Consider the following 22,007-nt stretch of genomic DNA (forward strand, 5'->3'; position numbering starts at 1 on the left):
GTGTTTCTACCGAGCTTGCCTTCTTTTCCCAATACGCTATGAGTAATTATCCCTGTATATTAAAGTTTTATGCTTAAAAAGACAACATGCAAAACATTCCTTTGCATGAGAAAAATCTCCATCCATACAACATTCATTAACATCTGATGCCAAGATTTGCAGCTACAGCTCAGAGACAGATACCACATAGCGATGATTTAAAAGTTAGACTGAAGACAAACACGTTTTTAAATAATTTATTAGGAATTCAAAACTGAAATCTTGAAAAAGGGGTTACAGGTCTATAGAGGAGAAACGGTGCTTCGTAATAACTTACTGGCTTAAAAACAGATCTTGTGTTTTTTAAAAACAACCAGTCCCTCCCGCACCCCCATTAAAACTGCAGCAAAAGCTTGCAGGTGGCAGCCTGAAGGAAGACACCCAGTAACCTGGGATCAGGCCCACAACATGGACCTAGGCAAGGGCAAGACAGTCTTCCTAGCCAGCCTGGAAGTATAAAAAATACAATAAAATTCAGCGTTTTTAATAGGAAAATATTTTTTAAAAAACACAGATTCGTGCCTCAGTAAAAAGGATTATTGCTTTGCAATTCTGTAACTCTGTCCCAGAATTTACTCTCCAAAAGTGTTCACGGGTAACATCTGCCAATGTAACGGCCAGTGCGCTGGTTACACGGTAACATACAAAATCAAAGCTTTGAGGGCTTCCTTCCGGGACCTGCTTCTAAAGGACATTCTTTTGCAGCCAAGGAAAGGATGTGGAAAAATGGGTTAGTGTAATAACAGTACCTTGGTTCTTTGTGTAAGAAAAACAGCCTCTTTCATACGGATGCTGAAAGTTCCTAGTTTGCTCTTTGGTTCAATTAAAAACCAATTTCAGACCCCAGATGTCCCAGTCACACACAGACCAGGGGAATGAGGGTCCCCAGAAACATTCCAGGTGGCACAGGAAGCAGGGGCCAGAAAGACAGGAGGCAGAGAATGGCAAACTTAGGGACTGGATGCAGCAACCTTAAATCACACAAACAGGGAGCAGGTGCCCTTCAACCACACACAAACAGGCAGTAAATATCATACACAGAAGAAGTAAGAACCCGTCCAAGACCTACAGTGACAGAGCTGGAATGCGGCATAGATACAAAGATCTGTCAGGAGAGCCCAGCATCTGCCCAACCAAGAAAATATGAGAGCAGCTGGAAAGTTGTAATGATCACACCCACAACTTTCCTAAAGGAGATACAGCACACTTAGGTTCAGAACAAAGGAGCAGTACTGCCTAACCGATTAAAGTCGGGGACCTCTGCCTAGTGATTCCAGTAGGATCACAAGTTTAAGACTTCCAAAGTGTGTACCATTAATGCCTCTACAGGCAAATCACTTTGACATTTTGATAGCATGGAAGACTTTCCATTCTTGAGAATTTGATCCAACTCAAGTCCTGGGAAGGCAAAGACTTGAGAGGAATTATATGATCACAGTGAGAACAAAAAATGCAGCATAGGGGAGCTTATAGGTAAGAGTGCTTTCTACATGTTGTTCTCCCCTCCGCAAGACAAAGAAAACATTAATGTAACCTTTGCAGTAAAATATCCAATCAACAGTAGAAAGATATATACATTACACTGTGAGGATGCTGAGAAAAGTGTTTGTCAAAACAAGCTGGGGTGTTTCCAGATTCCAAATGCTCTTTCTTCACCCTCTCACACATCCAGCTATCATTTTGGCGACAATCGCCAACCATACACAGCTATTCTGAAGGATATATATGAACAAAGGGCGAGAGTTTCCTCAACAGTAGCCCATGAAATGTAGTGGATGAGATGAAAAATAAACTGTAGCACAGCGAAGACAACATTTTAAACACAACCTGACACTGCGAAATATCGGACAACTGGACACCCTATATGTGTTGGAGGTTATAAATTGGACAAAAACACAAGTCAGACCTGTCAGGGGCCACAGTAACATCGTTCCAACAAGAAAGGTATAAAGTCATACTGGCCAAAGCCTTTCTATAAGAGTCAGACACTTCTATGAGCTAATCCATTTCAAGGAGTGTCAAGAGGATTGAAATAAAAGACATACTAGTATTGAAAGCCCAATGAGAGCTTGACAACAGCCCCTTATAAACACATTTAAAGGCCATCTTGTAATAAGAAGATTGCAATTCAAAGCTGCAAAGGGAACTTCACAGGGAATCCTTCATAAAACCGCAAGTCCCCCTTTGAAGAAGAAGGAAATCATATAGCTTTACATGGTTTAACAATCATAACAATTATACAATTACTACATTGTTTTAGAGATTTGCTAGATTTTAAAATATTCATAATTTTTCTTAGTTAAATAATTGCAAACTACACTATTTCTTTACTGTTTCCAAGTGACACATCCATTTGCAGTGAATTGTATATGCCACCTTCCCAAGATGGCCACTATTAACGTGCATCTGAGGAAGTAAAGAGCTGTAACATTCTAGTCTTTCTTCTACCTCTACTGTCACTGACATCTGTTCAGACCATAGCCTGTCTGGGAGAATTATGGGAATCTATATAGGCCGCAGCCAGTCTGGGAATATCACAGACAACTTTTCAAGCAGCAGCCTCTGTGGAATGATAGCTGACATCTTGACAGACCAATGCATGCCAGGAAGTGTCACAGACATCTTTTTGCAGCCAGCAGTAACAGTTCAGAATTCAATATTTACATATTATACACAGAAAAAAACACAAAACAAATAAAAAAAATATTTGTGACCCAATACGTGTCTCATATAGCAAAATATACATTTTTGTTCCGTGGGTCTGTCCATTCCTTCTGTCTCTTGACGTTTCACAGATTTAAAAGGTGACATTTGCATGAGGCAGCCAGAGAAAATGTCCACACATTTATCGCAGCATTGCCACGTCCTCAGGTCTCCTCTGCCAGTAGTGCCAAGCAGACAATGCAGTCCAAACAATTAAAAACAAATGCAATATCAAATAAAAACATCCCTTAGTAAACTAGCTAAATCACAATCACAAAATGAATTCCCAAATGTTCCTACTGCACTCTGCAAAGAGCACCACATAATATGGGAGTAACAAAAAAATGTAAAAAAAAAAATGAACTACTTGCTATTAAAATAAATACACCAAGGATTTCTGAAGTGTAAACTTCTGTGGTTAGTAAAAGCGAGATGATGTGCTTCATGGAAAGGAAGGGGCGATGGGTGGTGGGGATTAAAGAAATGTGTAATGACAGATGATCTCCATGGGATTGAAAAGGACAGTTTGGATGTAAGCCAATTAGCTTTGTGCAGGACAAGAGGACGAAGAGGAGATGGAAAAACAGGAGAGGTAAGGCGCAGATCCGCTCTGGGCTAGGGGAATGGATACGGACAGGTCAGGAGTGAGTTGTTGCTCTCCTGAGGAAGAGAGGGGTCCAGCTGGAGCTTGGCGGCCGGCAGTGTATTCAGAATGCCAAAATCTGAGCAGGTTCCCGGCTTCTCTTGAATGCTCCTGCTACATTTCCTCCATCACTGGGACTCTAGAGTGTAAGAGCAAGACAAAAGCATTGATATTTTACTGTTTCTACAAGTCCACTTGGGCTCTTGTTCCATTACACAAATTTCATGAATGGATTCTCCATACCCTCCCATTCACATCTTCCGAAACTACACGCTCCATCCATTCTTAAACCAGCCCACACACACTAATTTCTACTGAACCTTTATCTTCTACATTAAGTTCCAATCAGTTTGTCTTTATCTAACAAAATCATTGTGCTTATTTGAAGCCTTGCTTCATGCTCTGGTCTCCAATAAGAAAATGTTACTACCTGTAATCCTAGTTCATGGGCATTCTTTCTGACTCCATAAAAATAGAACATCTATGCACATGTGTGATCACTGATACACGTTTACAAAATATTTTAAATGTTAAAATGAATTAAAATAAAAAGCCTAGTAAGAGGCAACATTTCCTCTTTTTCTTTTCTATTAAGCCTGTAATCCAAATCAACCAAAGAATGTTTTGCTGAAAATACCAGCATTTGCATTTTTTTTTTGAACAGAGAAAATGGAGACTCTAAGGGCCAGATGCATCAAGCTAAAAACCGGTCGCAAAGGGGCAGATTCTCAGAATCTGCCCCTTTGCGACCGGTATTATCGCATTTGGGATGCATCATCCCAAATGTAAAAATCGCAAATAGAGAATTCGCTTAATTGCGATTGTTTGCATTTAAGGAATCTCAAATTGAGATTCCTTAAATGCAATGCATTAAAGTGTCAAAAATAGCGAATTCGCTAATAGGGCACGCAAATTACCATGAAGTACAACTTCATGGTAATTTGCAAAAACTTTGAAAAATGCACTTTTGGGCATATTTCAAAGTTTCATGTTGCGCACACACATGCCCTAAGGGCATGTGTGTGCGCAACATATGTGCACCGATCTAAATCAGGGGTGCAACAGGGTGTCCTTTGGACACCCCTGCACCCTTGAACTCGCAATCTCAATTTGCGAATCGCTAATTGCGAATCGCAAATTGAGATTGTCTTCCCATTCATTCCTATGGGCCTCTAGGCCCATAGGAATAAATGGAGAGGTATTCATTAATTGCGACTCGTAATTTGCGAGTCGCAATTAAGGAATTCTAAGGAATCGCTATTTTTGTAGTGATTGCTTGATGCATTCCATTTTGCTATTCCTTATTAGCGATTCCTTATTTTTCGCTAATAAGGAATCGCAAAATGGATGCTTGATGCATCTGGCCCTAAATATACTGTAAAACCTTTGCCTGTGTTACAGATAACTAAATGAGAGGGTTGACAAGTATAAAATGTTACTGGCTTATAGTAGGAAAGGAATGTTGATGATGCACAGTTGAGTGGCACTGGTAACTATAGTAAGACTAGCATCTATGCCGGGACCTCTGTCACTGCACTGTGCTTTTGTTGGCTTTTCATTGGCTTTTGATATTAACACACTCTCTTGACTCTGTAAGTAAATTTACAGGCAGGGATGTGTTGTCGTCCTAATAATGTTTGTTGAATTGAACAGCGAGCCGCATTCTAAAGACAAAGAAAAACTCCATATTGAAGGGGTAGATTACATACAAAATGCCTTGATTCTGAGTGTCTTAACTTTAAATGTCTTAACAATGAACAGAACAGAAATACCAAACATTGGAGGGAAGTTCAGGGTTCAGGCCTGGTCACATGCAGAGCAGACGAGGAAGAGGCTTGCCCCCTCATTCTCCTAGAGCTAGTGGATACAGAATGGCACTTTTCCTACTTCATTTTGGTTGGTCTTAAAAGGAAAACTCCACCAATGTCCCCTATCTTCCTATATGGCATCTCCAGACAAAACCCACACATCTTTTGAGTGAGAATCCATAAAGGAAATGACACATGTCCAGCTTGTCCTTAAACAAGAAGGGCAACTGTTAAACAATATTGGCATGGCAAATTAGGAATCTAGCTGAAGGGAAGTAACCCATTAAAGAAAAAAGGCAACTGTTCCACAAACAAATAGATCTGTAGCAAGCAGTTAGTAAATAACTAAGGACAAACATTTCTGTGAACTAAGGACAAAAATTTCTGTAAATTATTTTTCATTCAAAAACAATCTTTGGAAAAGTGCTGTGTTCAGGAACCTTTAATACAGACTTACAATTACTATATCCAGCAACAAGAAGCATCGTAACTGTCTGCCTTTCAGACAGTCTCTTCCCGCCAAGAACCTGCACTCCCTGCCTTCTGCTAGTAAAAAGGTGTTACCCTGTATTCAGTCTCTTTAATAGAGTAACTAGTCTTCTGTTAGCTCTACCCTCTACTTCTTTCTACTCACTCCACTCCATTAACTCTACCATCTCTCCATTTATCCATGCACATTAGGGGATTTCTGTGGTTGACAAAAGTCTGCCCCCAGTATTATCTTGTGTACTTCACTGACTTTAACCGATCCTCAGTCTTCCAATAACACTCTATTTTATCACGTTATGGGCTAGATGTAGGTAATTGTAAATTACCGATTCGAAAATACCGAATTTTACAGATTCGGTATTTTCGAATTGGTAATTGCTATGTAGATAAAAAAATCGGTAACGGTAATTACCAAATCGGTATTTACCGACTCGGTAATTGCCATTCATTCCTATGGGTTTGGAGGCCCATAGGAATGAATGTCAATTACAGATTCGGTAAAATAAGGAAAGAGTCAAGGGTGGCAGGGTGTCACTTTGACACCCTGTTGCACCCCTGATTAGTGCTTTTGTGCACATGTGGCACAAATACATGCCCTAAGGGCATGTATGTCTGCCACATGGCACAGTTGAAAATGCATTGATTTACCTTTTCTAAGGTATTCCTTATTTACCACCAACTAATAGTTGGTGGTAAATAACGAATCCTTAAAGCACATGAGCACTGTTTAAAGTGCTTCCTACATGTCATTTACCGATTCGGTAAATACCGAAATTGGTAAATGATGCTTCAGTAAATACCGATTCGGTATTTACCGATTCGGTATTTACCGAATCTTTAAATTGGCCCCCTACATAACAAAAGCCTATTACCGGTCGGTAACGGCCGATTTCGGCCGTTACCGACCGGTAATGGCCTTCCTACATTTGGCCCCAAATCTTTAACTCTCTAAACCACCCTTTGTTTATTAACTTTTTATCTTACCTCCTACACTCGTAAACCAAAAAATTGTAACTACCCATCATGGCAACTCCTTTCAACCTTCACTTCCATTGAAGATAGACTAGTCCTTACCTTCTACCTCTATGACTCCAGCTTCAGTGGTAACCATTAGTGAAAGCTGTTGCAATGAGCGGAGCCTGTAACAGGAATTGAAAATATCTCATTTAGCAGTCACCCAAGAGATGTGTACAGAGCTAGCGAAGTTGAAACATTGTTTTGCAATGGATAGACAGAGGTTAAGATTCTCTTTATATGCTTCTTAAGAAACAAGCACAGCGTTGACAAAAGAAGGAAGAGAAAGAAAGACATCACAAGGCTTCTGAGTAGGTGATGGCCACAACATTAACTACAGCTAAAATAATAGGGAGGACAGGAGGTCACAGTGCAACGAAGATAATGCAGCACCTTTTAATTTGGAAGGGAATTAACTTTGTTACTGTTGCAAGGGAATTGATGTGCTGTGTCCCAACGTGCTTGAGTTTTATACAAGACAGGAGATAGCTGCAAAGACCATTTCTACCTATTGTACTGAACTAAATCCATGCATTTTCCCAAGTCCATCCAACCTTGAATACTTTCCTGTCCTTCCATCCATGGCTCCCCTTATATCCAATATTCCCTTTAAATGGCCTTTCAACTCACACAGTGCCACTGTGTGTCACATATATCGGCTCACTTCCAGGGGCGTAGCTTGGTCAGAAAGATTGGGCGGGAGGGCGGGCGGGGGGGGGGGGGGGTGTAGGCATCAGATTTTTCGACCATCACGCTGACATATAATGTTAAAATACATTGTATGACAAGCAGGGTGCATGAGTGGGGCATCAGAGGCAGTGGAAAGGGAAAGGAATATGGATTAATAGGAGCATTAAATGAGAGCATCACAATATTTTGTAAAATAAACATTTTTAGGACTTTCAAAACAGAGATGAGTGAGTGTTTGTGTGTGCTTTTGTCAGTGAATGCATGCAAAAATCCCAGGTGAAATCCGACAGACACCTCACCATATGCGACTGAAGGCACCTGTACCCAACTATTCACCTGAAAATACATTTATTAGGGGAAGTATAACGCCCCAAACACTCCGCCTGATGCTACGCCCTTGCTCCCTTCACACGGTCATCCGGTGAGGAGCCGAAATTATATGGTGACAGGGAATACAAGTCTGAAACCACTACAAAGAATGGATTTCCAGCACTTTCGAGGACTGAACTGCACTGTTCAATAAGGGGTCCAGGACATTAGCACTAGCCTCAGCAAGCTCAAAAGTGCCTCTTAGATATTTGTCGGCACAAAGATGTGCCCCCTACAAAGGCTACCACCTCACACAGTAAATTAGAAATTTGAGTTGCCAGGTTTACTTTAATTAATAAAGAAACATTCTCCCTTCTACTTATTGCACATATTCATTCGTCCAGGGTCACCCAGTCCTCTCAGTCCTATCAATGGCTTCTCTCTTCTTTAATTCGGTCTGTCAACATGACTCCGCCCAAAGACTAAAGCAGTGCATAAAGGTGACCAGAAACTCACCCCTAGACTGTGGCCAAACCCAGCATTCGGGGCAGGGCTGGCAGCACTGATATAACTGCTTATAGCGGACTCTTGACTGGCTCCATAAAGTTCTGCCATTGACCCTGGGCTGCTTGTCCCGAGGAATCCACCAGCACGCGTTGGACCAGTGCCTAAGCAAGAAAGCAAAAAAAAGACGCTTAGCCACAGCAGACAGAGCTTCAAATAAAAGAGATGACAGAGACCATGAAGAAATATGCTACAAAAAGCAGAGAACAAATATGCTACAAACCATCCCACCTGCATCAAGACACACAAATATAAAAAAAAAATGAGCAAGGGGTTAAAGGGGCCCTCAAACAAACTCACGCTGCCACTGCTGCTCAGTCTGTCCTGTAAGGAACGAGCCATTACCTCTGACAACTGCTGCCGCTGCAGCGGCCATGGGTCCATAGGCCGTTAGCGGAATTGCTGAAATAGAAGACAGACAAGATTTGGTCATCAACAGAAATGTATGCCTCCAATTAATAAGTTTTAACTTTTGGTTCTCAGATACACACTGACTTTCTGTAACAACACTTATCTCTGATCAAACATTTTCAGTGAGGAGCCATTTAATGACATGCCCTCCATCTGCCTACTATGGCTGTTACAGGTATATGAACTGCAACTGGGAGGAAAGTTCACGCAAAACAGATCACAGTTCGATTCAGAATGCATTCAAAGAGAGGTTGTACATTTGTGTAAGAACATGGCATTGTTCTGGATAAACACATAAAACATCTGCAATCACCTGAGCCCACAAAGCATGTGCTCAAATAAGAAGGCTCTGTTTTCATCAGTTAAGCCTCTTTAAATCAATCGGGATACAGTATCAGACTAGGTTTAACACCACACAATTGGTTCCTACGCCACTGTTCAACCTTTTAAACAAGATCTTGTGCAAGCTGGGATGAAATATTCAGCCAGTTTTGTAAGGTGGACAGGAGGGTTACCACAGTAAAGAAATATTGGGGGATGAGGGTTATAATGGTAGATCACAACACAGGCCTGTAGGCAGTGGAATGAGGGACACTAGCATCCACAATAGGAGTACGAACCTGGGAGGGAGTGAAATTCGAGTTCAGGGCACTGAAAACTATGAGCGGTGCAGACAGTGAAGGAAGCGGCATGGTGGCTGGGTTCATAAGGTGCAAGAACTGAGTTCAACTCAACGATTCACTGCGGCCAGCAGAGGCCAGCAGTCCAGCTTGTTTAACAGACAGAGCCGTAAAGGCTTCCTGCAGACCACCACAAGGACGGGGAGTATAGGTCGTCTGGCAACCTCAGCAATAGAACTGGACATCATACGCATTTTCACTCTCATTATTATCCAACTTTCCTCATTAACTCATTCAGCGCTGAGAATGTCATTGAATATACAGGAATCTGCATTGCTTTCATTTTAACCAGACAAGTCTTCAACCAGAATCTATTGTGCTTCCTCTTTGAGGTTTTGCCTCACTGTTTGTTCACTTGCATGAGTTTGCGAAGCCTGGAATGGTTGCCATGATACTTTCATCAAGTAATGGGTATTCTTCTCGAAAGCTGGAGAACTGATTTTATGTTGTCTTCCTCGTATATTTGATGCCACATATATGCATACGCTAGTTATCTTAAAATGTAGTCTTTTAAAGACTTGTTAATGGAGAGTTATATTGGAGAAGATGAACTAATATTAAGTTTTAAATGTCATTGTTGAGGAAAATGACAACGTGAGAAATGAAACAGAGTGTGTGTCTTATAATTTGTGTCTTAATCAGTGTACTTATATAGAAATGTCATGAATATTCCGGTCAGTGTATAACTAGGTTTTCCCTTTGTGGTATTGCTTTGTGGGTGTCCTAAATCCTTGTGCAGTCTTTGCAATTTTTAAGATGGACTCAATATTGGCCCTATCGCCCTATCGCCCTTTCCCCCTATGATATAAATACGGTCACCAGGATGTCAAAAGAGAAGTTCACTAGTGAGACGGTAACAGATACAATACACCTGCACCATTGGGCAGACCTTCCAGAATATTGCAGCATACTATTGCAAATTATGCTACTTTTTCACAGCCCCCTTTCTCACTGTCCTGCTATAGGTATGCAGACTTTTAGGTTGTGATTTAAGTTTAACATATTAACCATTTGCCAGCAAACACCTTTTGAGCAGGAGATTGTTGCATCTGTATGTGAATACAAACATTCCTTAGCAGTGTTTGAATTATCAGAAGGCTATCCCTACATTTTAAATGACTACAAATGATTCAATGTGACTGATCAATATACAATACTCTAAATTGACCACAGTTTTATCAACTCTCACACGATACATGGGCTAATCAGCCTTTGCCTTGCAAAAGCAAGTGACATAGCTATGTTAACCAGTTAAATGGACCGGTGAATGTAACAAGCCAAATGGAACTGTGAACGCAACCTTTCAGCGAATCTACTACAAGGAAAATCACAGGGCATAGGACTGCCATGGGCACTGAGCTTATGCGAGATTTATTAGTGGACCACACTACAATATTTTTAGTAAACCTTTTGTCTTTTTTGGAATGACAACTTTAATGGTGGTTGATTTGCAGTGCGCCTCACTGACCGAATTTTATAGTGTGGACATTCACCACCATGTTCACCACATAGTACATGCAGTGGCGGCTCCTCCGCTAAGGCAGAGAAGCGTCGCTCAACTGCTCACAGAGCAGTGGTTAAAAAAACTAAAATGATAATAACTGATGTTATTATAATTTTAGTTTTCCTTTCCTGATGCACGGTCGGACGGGACTGCAGAGCAGGGAAGGAGTGGTTTGCCCACTCCAAAGTGCGCAGTGACGTTTTTGACAGCCCCTCTCGGACCGCCTAAACTGCCATGCGCACTTTTACAGCCTGGGTGCAGAACATGCCTCAGGCTCCCAGTCCCTACCTCAGAGTTGATCCACGGCGCTCAGACCAATCATAGCGCTGCATTACAACGCTGTAATTGACTAGAGAAGTCAGGAAGCTGGGTGCTACCTGATTCTGCTTACACGAGGGAGAGGCGGCGGTGAGCGGACCGAGAGGCGGCTGCCAGCCGGCCTGAAGGTAAGTGTTTTTCTTTTTAGGGGGGGGTTCCATTTATTACCCCCCATCCCTTAGTAAATAGCGTCCGTCACTGCATACATGGTGTTCAATGTGGCTGAAACTCTTTAATTCATCTAAATCCCGTTTTAATTGATATATTTAGCTAGCTACTTAGTTAGCTAAATACATTGTTTAATAAGAAAGCATTTTGAATACATTAAATACTTTTAGCCACACTAAGGGCCGTGTGTGGTGTGATGGACATTGAGGTGAATGCACATCCTATAAAACTCGCTCTGCTTGCAAGGACAGGGACTGAATGTCACTAGGAATTCTGAGAACCTTTACTAGCAGGATGAATTTTAGCAGGGAGGTGAGTGCATACTACTGTGAAACTAAGTGACGCTGCAAAGTATGATCAGCCAGCTTGAATCGGGGGCCACTGAATGGAAGGTGCTCTGCCACAGGAAGCCTAGTCTACATGACTGGATTGGCTGTGAGTGATCCAAACTGTCTGCATGCATGGAATCTGTAGGTGAAGGAGCAGTCATGGGTTCATGTGAAAGACTAGACAGAACGAGAACATTTCATGCAGCCAAGTTTAACAGCCCCCTTGCTTCTGCCCAGAGTGGCTGCTAGACAAGAATGGAGGCAGAATAGCAGGGAGGGTTAGACTCTGAGGACCTGGGCCCAGGTACCCTGAAAGTAAATACCCCCCTGCCAGTCTCTCCTTCCTACGCGCAAGTGTTAGGAAATCAACCAGACTGACCTGTAAGCTCGGGGAGGATGGGCCCGCTGGTGAGTGGGCCCCGTTCTACGCGGAATTCTAAAATGAAATGTAAAACAACTTAGGAACTTTTCATAAATACTCTTGGGGAGTCTGTGGCAGCAAGGGCCGCAGCAGTTACATGAATGGTGCCACCTACACTGGACCCCGTTCCATCCCATTTCCCCTCGCCCACCGAAGCCCCACTGCGCATCAATGACATCCAGCATCCCCTACCCACATGCACGTACATGAATGGATTTCCTGTTGTGCATGTGATGTACAATTGGTGCAACATGGAATACGTCTTCCCACTTCCTGCTCTTCAACCCACCCACAGTACACATCCTACATATTGCCCATTGCATCATGCAGGTTCTTTTCCCAGAACCATAGACCCCAATGTTAATCCCACGTAAATGCAGGTATGACAATGCGTAAGCAAAACGTTTTGTTTTTGTGATAGGGGCATGACTGGTAAAGAGAGATTCAAATGTCCCTTACCTGGAAACTGATAGGTGTAGCCTGGGGCTAGGCCAGCATAGCTGCGACTGGCGTATGTGGCAGCCTGAAATCCTGGGTAACCTGTCAAAAGGAAGAAAAAAACATTTGAAAATAATGCATCTTAACGCATACAAACTAGCACAGAGGAGCAGCCTATTACCTTTGAACCTACGCTGAATGTGTCAGTGCTAATTTGGCTAACTCATTCCATGGCGCTGCAGACACTTTTCCCATTCCTAGGCTTTCATTTGACACTGTGCATTCTGGGAACTTCGAATCATAATTTGTTACCATTGAACTAATTATTATAACTCACGGATAGTTAAAAACCCAGCACTGGATTAAGTGTCCACGATGACATGGAATGAGGTGGCGATTACAGCCAGGGCTGTCAGCCTGCAAGCAAAGAGCAACTCTTCCTTTCTCCATTCTACTCGGATACAGACAAAGCTCCATCTTTTGATGCAACATGAACATTCCTACATCAGTGTAACTTTGGAGATTCTTCAAGGTACCTATTTACTTGAGTTAGACAATATTCAGATAATATGCTGTGTGCTAAAGGCACCCGGACTAGAATGTCCTTCGTGGTAAGTGCAAACAGAAGGGCCGAGGGGAAACGCACAGATGTGTTTCTTCACAGCTATGCAGACACAGCTATAATGCTATAATGCAGGTCTACTGCAATACGAATGTACAAAGAGTTTAATGAAGCTGCACAAATCTAGATCTTGTACTGGTCTAAAGACACATTTAAAAAATGTAAAAATATTGATACCACAACAAGAAAGTGTGCTTTAAAAGAACGCGATGTGCCATACTTGAACATAACGAAAATGAAGTGTCGAACCATACGACACTTGTCCTTGTTGGCACTCCAGTGGGAGACAATGTCTCGTAAGTAGTCAACTAGTGCATTATTTCAGAATAAGCAACAACAAAGATTCAACTGGAAATTTATTTGATTCGTCTCAAATTTTAAGTTGTTGGAGCATAATCCATTCAAGAAGTACTTCCATTAATATAGATTTCAGTTCATCCGATTGCAATAAATGTGTCCCTAAGCATTTCGGGACTTGTGCCCTTCATCAGGGAGCTTTGTAGCAATCGGAGAGTCACAACGTAACGAGGTGCTTGTAGCCGCAACCAGGCTCAGGTTGATTGAACATACCTTAGGAAGACCCAATGAATACGTTACTTACCTTCGGTAACGATATATCTGTAAGAAACATTAGCTATTTATCGATTCATTACCTTAGAATTACCCCCAGGTGTCAGACTGGATTCGGAAAGTTTTTACGTCAGCATTACCTCTGCACATCAGAAGGTGGCATCAGTCGGCTCCGCGTTCGTCGTTGGCGTCGTGTCGCCGGGATGATGTCGCTGCAGCTACTTAGACCCCGCCCTCACGCGCGGATGTCAGTTTTATACACAACTTTCCGCGCCAGAAATACAGAGCCATGCAAGACACTGACCACTGATGCACAAAACTAGGGCCCTGAAAGGATTACCTTAACCCTAGAAATCAGTTCGCAGAACGGGGAGGATGGGTGGGGTGGTAAGGAATCTATAACTAACTAATGTTTTTTACAGATATATCGTTACCGAAGGTAAGTAACTTGTTCATCTGAAAGAAACACGTTCGTTATAGATTCCTTACCTTAGAATAGATACCCCAGCAATACCAACCCCGGAGATGAGTCTGCGAACCAAGTTCACACCAGAAAGTCCTGGAGAACAGAAAGGCCAACGAAGCCTTCTCTCCGTACTGGACTGTCCAGGCAGAAGTGCTTGGTGAATGTGTGCAGCGATGCCCACGTAGCCGTCTGACAGAAGTCATTTAGAGGAACGCCTCGTCCCAGACCAGTAGTGGCTGCCATCGCCCTGGTGGAATGGGAGCGCAGCCCCACTGGAGGATCCTTCTTTGCAAGAGAATAGCGTGTTTTGATACACAAGACGATCCATCGAGAGATAGTCTGTTTGTGTATGGCCCGACCTTTCTTGGCGTCCCACGTACCCAACAAAGAGCTGGTCATCCACACAGAACTGTTTGGTGCGATCCAGATAAAAGGGAACCGCCCGTTTTGGACCCAGATGGTGGAGCTTCTCTTCCTCTTTCGAGGGATGCAGAGGCGGAAAGAGGGTGGGCAAAGTGATGGTCTGCCCGATGTGAAAGGCAGTGACAACCTTGGGCAAGAAGGATGGATGAGTCCTGAGGACAACTTTGTCCAGATGCTCAGAAGAAAGCGCCTTGAGCTCACTCACACGTCTGGCAGAGGCGATGGCCACCAGGAATGCAGTTTTAAGAGTTAAATGTCTCAAAGGAAAGTTGTGAAGCGGCTCAAAGGGAGCTCACATCAGATAAGTTAAAACCAGATTCAAGTCCCACTGTGGCATAACGAAGGGAATAGGAGGAAAGAGATGAGTTATGCCTTTCAAGAAACGATTAATAACTGGGGACTTGAAAAGGGAAGGCTGATCTGGAAGTCGAGGGAAGGCAGAGAGATAGCCCTTGATAGTGCCCAGACCAGAGCCCTGCTGGGCCAAAGAAAGAAAGAACAAGAGAACCTCATAAAGAGGGGCAGAGAGAGATCCACAGCCTTTGCTGTGCACCATGTCACAAATTTGTGCCACCGACAGGTGTATACCGTCTTAGTGGAGGGACGCCTGGCTGCCAGAATTACCTCACAGACGTCGGGAGGCAAGTCAAATGACGTCAACTGCCGCCGCTCAATCTCCACGCAAGGAGGTGGAGGCCGGACAGGTTTAGGTGGAGGACCATCCCCTATTGCTGCGACAGAAGATCCTCCTGCAGAGGCAGACGGGTCGGAGGATCGACAGCCATGTTGAGCAGCTCGGGATACCAGACTCTTCGTGCCCAATCCGGAGCCACTTGAGGACTTGGGCCCGGTCGTGCCTGATCTTCTTCAGCACTCTGGGCAGATGTGATATAGGCAGAAAGGCATACAACAGACCACAACTCCACTCGTGACGAAAAGCGTCGCCTAGCGAGTCCCACCTTGAAAATTCCAACGCGCAGAATTGCTGACATTGCGTGTTCTCTTCGGTGGCAAATAGATCTAACCAAGGCTCTCCCCACTGTCGAAAGAGACCTTGGGCCATCTCCGAGTGAAGACGCCATTCGTGATCCATCATGCACCTGAGGCTGAGTTCGTCGGCCCTGGCGTTCAGTGAACCTGCCAGGTGTTGAACCACCAGCGATATGCCCTGATGTTCTAGCCATATCCAGAGGAGGATGGTATCTTGACATAGGGTCCATGACCCCACCCCACCCTGTTTGTTGCAGTACCACATGGCGGTGGTGTTGTCTGTGAACACCTGCACTACTCTTCCCCGGACAGAGGGAAGGAATGCCGTGAGTGCAAGATGGATCGCCCAGAGCTCCAGAAGGTTGATGTGCAGCTCGGACTCTGCCGGAGACCAGAGGCCTCTGATCTCCGCCTCTCCCATGTGGCCGTCCCATCCTAGAAAGGATGCATCCGTCACCAATGTGTGGTCTGGTTGGGAAGGGAGAGGGATCTGCCGTTGACCCAATCCTGGTTAATGAGCCACCACTGCAATTGTCGAGCAGTGCCCTCCGAGATCTGAACGCAGTCGGACAGAATCTCCTGATGCTGCGCCCACTGGAACTTCAGGTCCCACTGCGGAGCCCGCATATGCCATCTGGCATGATCTACCATCAGAATTCAGAAGGGCATGAGGCCCAGCAGCCTCAGGGTCATTCTGACCGAAACCAGAGGCTGAAAGATCAGAATCATAGCCCGAATATCCCGGACTCGCTGTTCGGGAGGATAGACCCGAAACCGTTTTATTTTATTTCTTAGAGTTTTATATAGCGCGAACTTGACCCAAATCGGGTATCAGAGCGCTTTACATAGAACCAGTTGCATTACATGAAGACACATTCATTTTTGTTAGGCACAGGGAGATTAAGTGATTTGCCCAGAATCACAGGATGTTCAGCGTAATTGCCGAGACTCAAACCCAGTTCCCCAGATTCGAGGTTGACCGCCCTAGCCATTAGGCCACCTCCTCTCCCCACGTTGTGTCCAGACTGCTCCGATGAAGAGGAGCTTCTGAGAGAGAGTCAGGTGCAACTTCGGCACATTGATTGAGAACCCCAGCGAATGCAGGAGGTCTGCCCTAGTCTGGAGGTGAGAGACGACTGCTTGAGGCAAGCCCACCTTCAACAACCAGTCTTCAAGATAGGGGAAGACTGAAACCCCTGATCTGCGCAGATGAGCTGCGACCACCGCCATCACTTTCGTGAATACTCAAGGGGCGCTGGTAAGGCCAAAGGGTGAGCACGGTAAACTGAAAATGCTCATGCCTACCGTGAACCGCAGGTAATGCCGGTGGAAATAAGCTTACTGCAAGTCCAACACCACCATCCAGTCTTGCGGGTCAAGGGCAGACAAGACCTGAGCAAGCGTCAACATCTTGAACTTCTCCTACCGGAGGAAGCGGTTGACGTTGTTGAGATCCAAGATAGGAAGCAGGCCCTAGTCCTTCTTGGGAACCAGAAAGTAGTTGGAATAACAACTACAACCTACTTCTGGGACAGGAGAGCGTTTGATGGCTCTCTTGGCCAAGAGAGCGGTACCTTCCTGCTGGAGAAGGGCCAGGTGATCCTCCGACATGCGGTTGTATTGCGGTGGCATGGCCGGAGAGGGTAGCCTTGAAGGGGAAGGAGTAGCCCCGTCGGACTATCTGCAAAACCCACCTGTCCTACGTGATGGTGCACCAGTGGGAGAGGTGATGGCGAATCCTGCCACCCACTGGCGTTTGATGGGCCTGAAATGTTGGACTAGGAAGGCTTAGAGGCTGCTGCAGAGGGGTGGTTGGTGGACTGGCCCGCCCGCTGCCCCACAGAACCATGACAGTTGTTCCCACGTCCCCGGCCGCACGAAGGTTGGGTAACTTGCTGCAGCTAGTGGCTCTGGGCGGGATGTAGCAGGGTACTCCTTCCGTAGCCACGAAAGGGGTAAAAAGCAGACTGCGCGGGCAGCTGGAGAGGCCCAAGGACTTGGCCGTAGCTCGTGAGTTTGAAACGCTCTAAAGCGCTGTCTGCTTTGTCGCCGAAATGGCGACAGCCATCAAAGGACATGTCCATGAGGGTATTCTGGACATCCCCAGAAAAGCCAGTGGATCTCATCCAGGCGTAGCATCTAAGAGCTACCGTGGCTACGGAGGAGGGAGCTTCGTACGCAGTGGTGTTGCGTAGGGCAGCCGAGGCTCTCAACCTCGAACTCCCTACCTTGGCAGTCAGGACTAACTTCCTGACAGAGGTGCTTCAGCCGGCGGCGAGCTCTTCAGAACCTCTGCTTCCATTCAACGAGGCCCTTACGGACGTCCTTTTGGGCACCTGATCCATGCCCAACACGGGGTCTCCCGTGGATTGGATGATTGCCCGACGCCACCTCCCTGCAACTCCACTTTCCTTTCCCAACACCCCACCCCTGAGCGCTTGGTGGTCCAAGCCTCTACTTCCAAAAGCGCATTGCCTACTGCTCCACTGGAAAGGGAATCCAGGGCGCTGGATCATCTTGGACAGAAGATTTTCTCTTCCGCCAACTTGGGACTGCAGTCGTTAAACACTGCATGTCTGTTGGGCATCTATCCCCACTCTGTGTGGGGCTCGGTTGTGCAGGTGCTGCCTCAGTGTCCGGAAGCGGCCCGGACAGTGCTCTCCCAGGCTGTTGCCGCCGGGAGGGATGCGGGCAAGTTTGCCATCCATTGTGGACTGGATACTGCCGACCTTCTGGGTAGAACGAGTTCTATGTCAGTAGTAGGAGGAGACAACATGCCAAGATCAGAGGAGGTGTCCACACCAATGGCATCCACCAGTTCCTCTCGCCAGTCCTGCTCAGATTCCATCTGATCAGTTAAAGGGTCTCCTGACCCCTCCCAGTCTTCCTCCTCATCCTCTGGGTGCCAATCTGGCGGAAAAGGGACCCCAGGAGTGAACAGGGGCACAAAAACCCTTCTCGGCGCTGGATCCGGCGTCGGGCGACGCCAGTCCGGCTCTGGGTCCACATCGGGATGGAGTCCGGGGTCAACGCCAGCCAGGGGGCCGACCGGCGTGTAATACAGTAATGGTGCCGGAGGATGCGTCGCTGGTGGAGGTGTAATGAGGTCAACCGGCGCTGATCCGGATCCAGTCCTGGATCCAAGAGCGGCATGGGCGCTGGAGCCATCTGCAGAGAAGGCCTAAGCCCCCCAACCGGTTCCGCGGGGCCCAAAGGCGCGCATGCAGGTCCGAGCCGCCCAAAGATAGCATGCATCGCCTCGTAGAACATACAAAGCTGACCAGGAGAAGCTCTGGGTCCCAGGAAGGGAGGGAAACGTGAAGTCGACTCTTCGGGCTCCGCACGCGGAGCCGCTGGAGGGGCACCACCAGCATCCCTACTCGGGTCGCCCAACCGACGAGGAGAAGTCAAAGAGCGATGATGCTTCTTCGACTTCTTATGCTTCGACTTATCTGACCTCAAGTGCGAAGACTTCGATAACTTGGACGAATGGTGGTGGTGGCTCCGTGACAGGTCCCTCGACCTCCCTCGCGACCGTGACCTCAAACGGCGCAGAGCCGACTGTCGGTGCTAAAGCAGCGTTCGAGACAGCTCCTGCAAAGTCTTCGGCGCCATCGACCAGCAGTCGGAGCACACCTTGGGGTCGTGGTTGCGCTCCAGGCAAAAAGGCACACGCGGTGCGGATCCGTCACCGACATCAGTAGTTTACAGGAACCATATTCCTTGAAGCCGGGCATCCCTCGCGCACCAGGAGTCGATGGACTCAAAAAAGAAGTCAACAAATTTCGAGAAAAAGTCAGTCAAAAAGTGACTGGAGGTACCCCTCTTCCCGGATCTGCGCTGGCTGGCGTCGAAAAAGACAGAACTGACATCATCACGCGAGGGTGGCGTCTAAGTAGCTGCCGCGACGTCATCCAGACGACACGACGCCAACGACGAACGCGGAGCCGACCGACGCAACATTCCGACGCGCAGAGGTACTGCTGACGAAAAAACTTGTTGGATCCAGTTGGACGCCTGGGGGTAATTCTAACGAAAGAAATCTATAACTAACGTGATTCTTTCAGATAGTAGGTACACCATCAGGTATATAATTCTCTTTTACAACCAGCTTTATATAAACTAGCTGAACTGTTTAAATGAATCACTGACGGTGAGATAGGTGGAAATATCTCAATAGCAGCAAAAGACAACAAGTCTTGGACCTGTCATTAAAAAACAAAAGGTTTCCACTTTTATTTCAGCATGATTATATAAAACGTGTTACCTGTGTTGGTGCCCAGGAACTCACAGGGTACTACAGCCTCACTCTATGTTTGTTATGTTATGTTATGTTAATTGAATTTTTTGAGCGCACAGCTGCCCCAGCAAAGGGGCGTCCCGGCGCTATATCTGAAAGAGGTAACATAACCAACAACGCAGAAGGGTAGGGGGTAATTAATAAGATAAAGGAAAAAGGAAAGTCTTAACGGCTTTCCTGAATGAAAAAAGGTCTTCTAAAGAGCGGATGTATAGGGGGAGTGCGTTCCACAATTTGGAGGCCAAAACCGCAAACGATCGGCCACCCAGTCTACATTTTTGGAACCGAGGAACAGATGCCAGATTTTGGCCGGCAGAACGGAGGCTGTGCAAAGGGGTGTATGGGGTCAAGAGGTGCTGGAGAATGGTGGGAGTGTCAGTTTTAAGAATTTTAAACGCAAAACAGAGGGTTTTAAACTCTATGCGTCTAATTACAGGCAGCCAATGCAGTTTGAATATAGCACTACGGGCTGAGCAAAAGCGCGGCAAGCCCACTAGGGCCCTAGCTGCCGCATTCTGAACCCGTTGGAGTCGTAGGACTTCCGCCTGGTTGGCACCCACAAACAGTGAGCTCGCGTAATCGAGCCTCGATAATACGCTAGCTTGTATCACCATCTGGCGGGTGGAGGCATCGAAAAATTTGAGGACAGGCCTCAAACCGCGCAGAATGCCAAAGCACGTGGATGCCACCTTCTTAGTATGGAACAAGAAGGTCAATTTAGAATCCAACCAGACGCCGAGATTTTTTAGTTCTGAAACAGGTGTTGGAGGAGGTCCCAACTCAGTAGGCCACCAGCTAGCACCCCACAGATCAGGATGTTTCCCCAAAACCATCACCTCAGTTTTGAGGGCATTAAGTTGTAAACAGTTGGCGGTAAGCCAGCTAGCAACAGCCCTCAAACCATCCGCGAAGTTCGATGCCCGTTGGTCAGAGCCCCCATTAAGAGCCACCGCCAACTGGGTATCATCGGCGTATGATACCATAGTGAGACCCCAGCTCTTCGCCACCTCCGCCAAAGGTTGAACGTAGAGGTTGAAGAGCATGGGGCTCAACGCCGAACCCTGCGGGACTCCTTGGGCGATGGCATGAGGTTTAGATCTGAATGGTGGCACTACAACCTGAAAGGATCGTTCCGAAAGGAACGACTGAAGCCAATCCAGCGCCCTGCCAGAAATACCTGCCTCACCAAGCCTACGTATGAGAATGGCATGAGAAACAGTGTCAAAGGCGGCACTGAGGTCCAAAAGGACCAGTGCCGCCGTTTGACCTGCATCTAGCACAGAGCGGAGGTGTTCAACCATATACAGGAGTGCCGTCTCTGTGCTATGTCCAGATCTAAAACCATTCTGTGTAGGATCAAGTAGGTGTGCAGAGGCCAGATGTTTTGTTAAGATGTTATTCACATGGGCCTCTGTGATCTTTGCCACCCAAGGGAGGAGGGAGATAGGTCGATAGCTCTCCGGCTTCAATGGATCCAGTCCAGGTTTTTTTATAATGGGCATAACACAGGCCGCCTTCCAGCTAGGTGGAACTGAACCGGTGGTAAGGGATAGCTCCATCAGATGGCGAATAGGAGGAAGGCAGAAGGGCGCTGAATCCAAAAACTGATCCGGTCTCAAAGGGTCGTCTGGTGAGCCAGACTTGACCTTGGCCGCTAGGAGATTAAACTCCTGTTCCGATGGTATGGGAAAAGAGGCCAAGCACTGGGAAGTACGCAGTGACAAGATCGTACTATCGGGGTCAGCTTTGGGAAAAGAACGGTATATAGCATTTATTTTTTCCACAAAGAAGCTGGCTAACGACTCACAGTGGGCAAGGGAACAGATCTCCGTAGTCGGAAGTCTGTTCGCTGTGAGCTCCTTCAAGACTTTAAAAATCAGTTTGGATGGATTGGAACTTGCCTGAAACTCCTGTGCATAGTAATCAGCACGGGCCCGGCAAACAGCTCTATGGTATGCCTTTACCTTAGCTAAGTAGCATACTTTCAAATCTTTACCATAGTTCTTTCTCCATGCTCTTTCGGCTTGGCGACAGGTGGCTTTAATACACCCGAGTGCCTCCGAGTACCAGGGATTGGGCTGAGAGCATCGGTTCCTACTCCATCTGGC

At 46.0% G+C, this 22,007-nt stretch overlaps 1 protein-coding gene across 10 annotated transcripts in view; it reads right to left on the reverse strand.

Moving 5' to 3' along the window:
• Positions 1–221: 221 nt before the first annotated feature.
• MSI1 (musashi RNA binding protein 1) overlaps positions 222–22,007 on the reverse strand; it is a 174,134-nt gene continuing 152,348 nt past the window's right edge. For 6 of the 10 annotated variants that reach the window (XM_078667674.1, XM_078667679.1, XM_078667678.1 and 3 more), the window contains 6 exons: positions 12,550–12,630; positions 12,049–12,105; positions 8,560–8,661; positions 8,212–8,363; positions 6,757–6,821; positions 222–3,524 (listed from right to left, as the gene is read on the reverse strand). In XM_078667674.1, coding sequence (XP_078523800.1) covers positions 6,780–6,821; positions 8,212–8,363; positions 8,560–8,661; positions 12,049–12,105; positions 12,550–12,630 — 434 coding nt within the window. In that variant the 3' untranslated portion in view covers positions 222–3,524; positions 6,757–6,779. The remainder of the gene's footprint in view (positions 3,525–6,756; positions 6,822–8,211; positions 8,364–8,559; positions 8,662–12,048; positions 12,106–12,549; positions 12,631–22,007) is intronic. The other 4 variants (XM_078667677.1, XM_078667680.1, XM_078667675.1 and 1 more) reach the window with 3 other exon arrangements.

This window comes from Lissotriton helveticus, chromosome 11 (genome assembly GCF_964261635.1).
Source record: "Lissotriton helveticus chromosome 11, aLisHel1.1, whole genome shotgun sequence".
NCBI classification, from domain to species: Eukaryota; Metazoa; Chordata; class Amphibia; order Caudata; family Salamandridae; genus Lissotriton; species Lissotriton helveticus.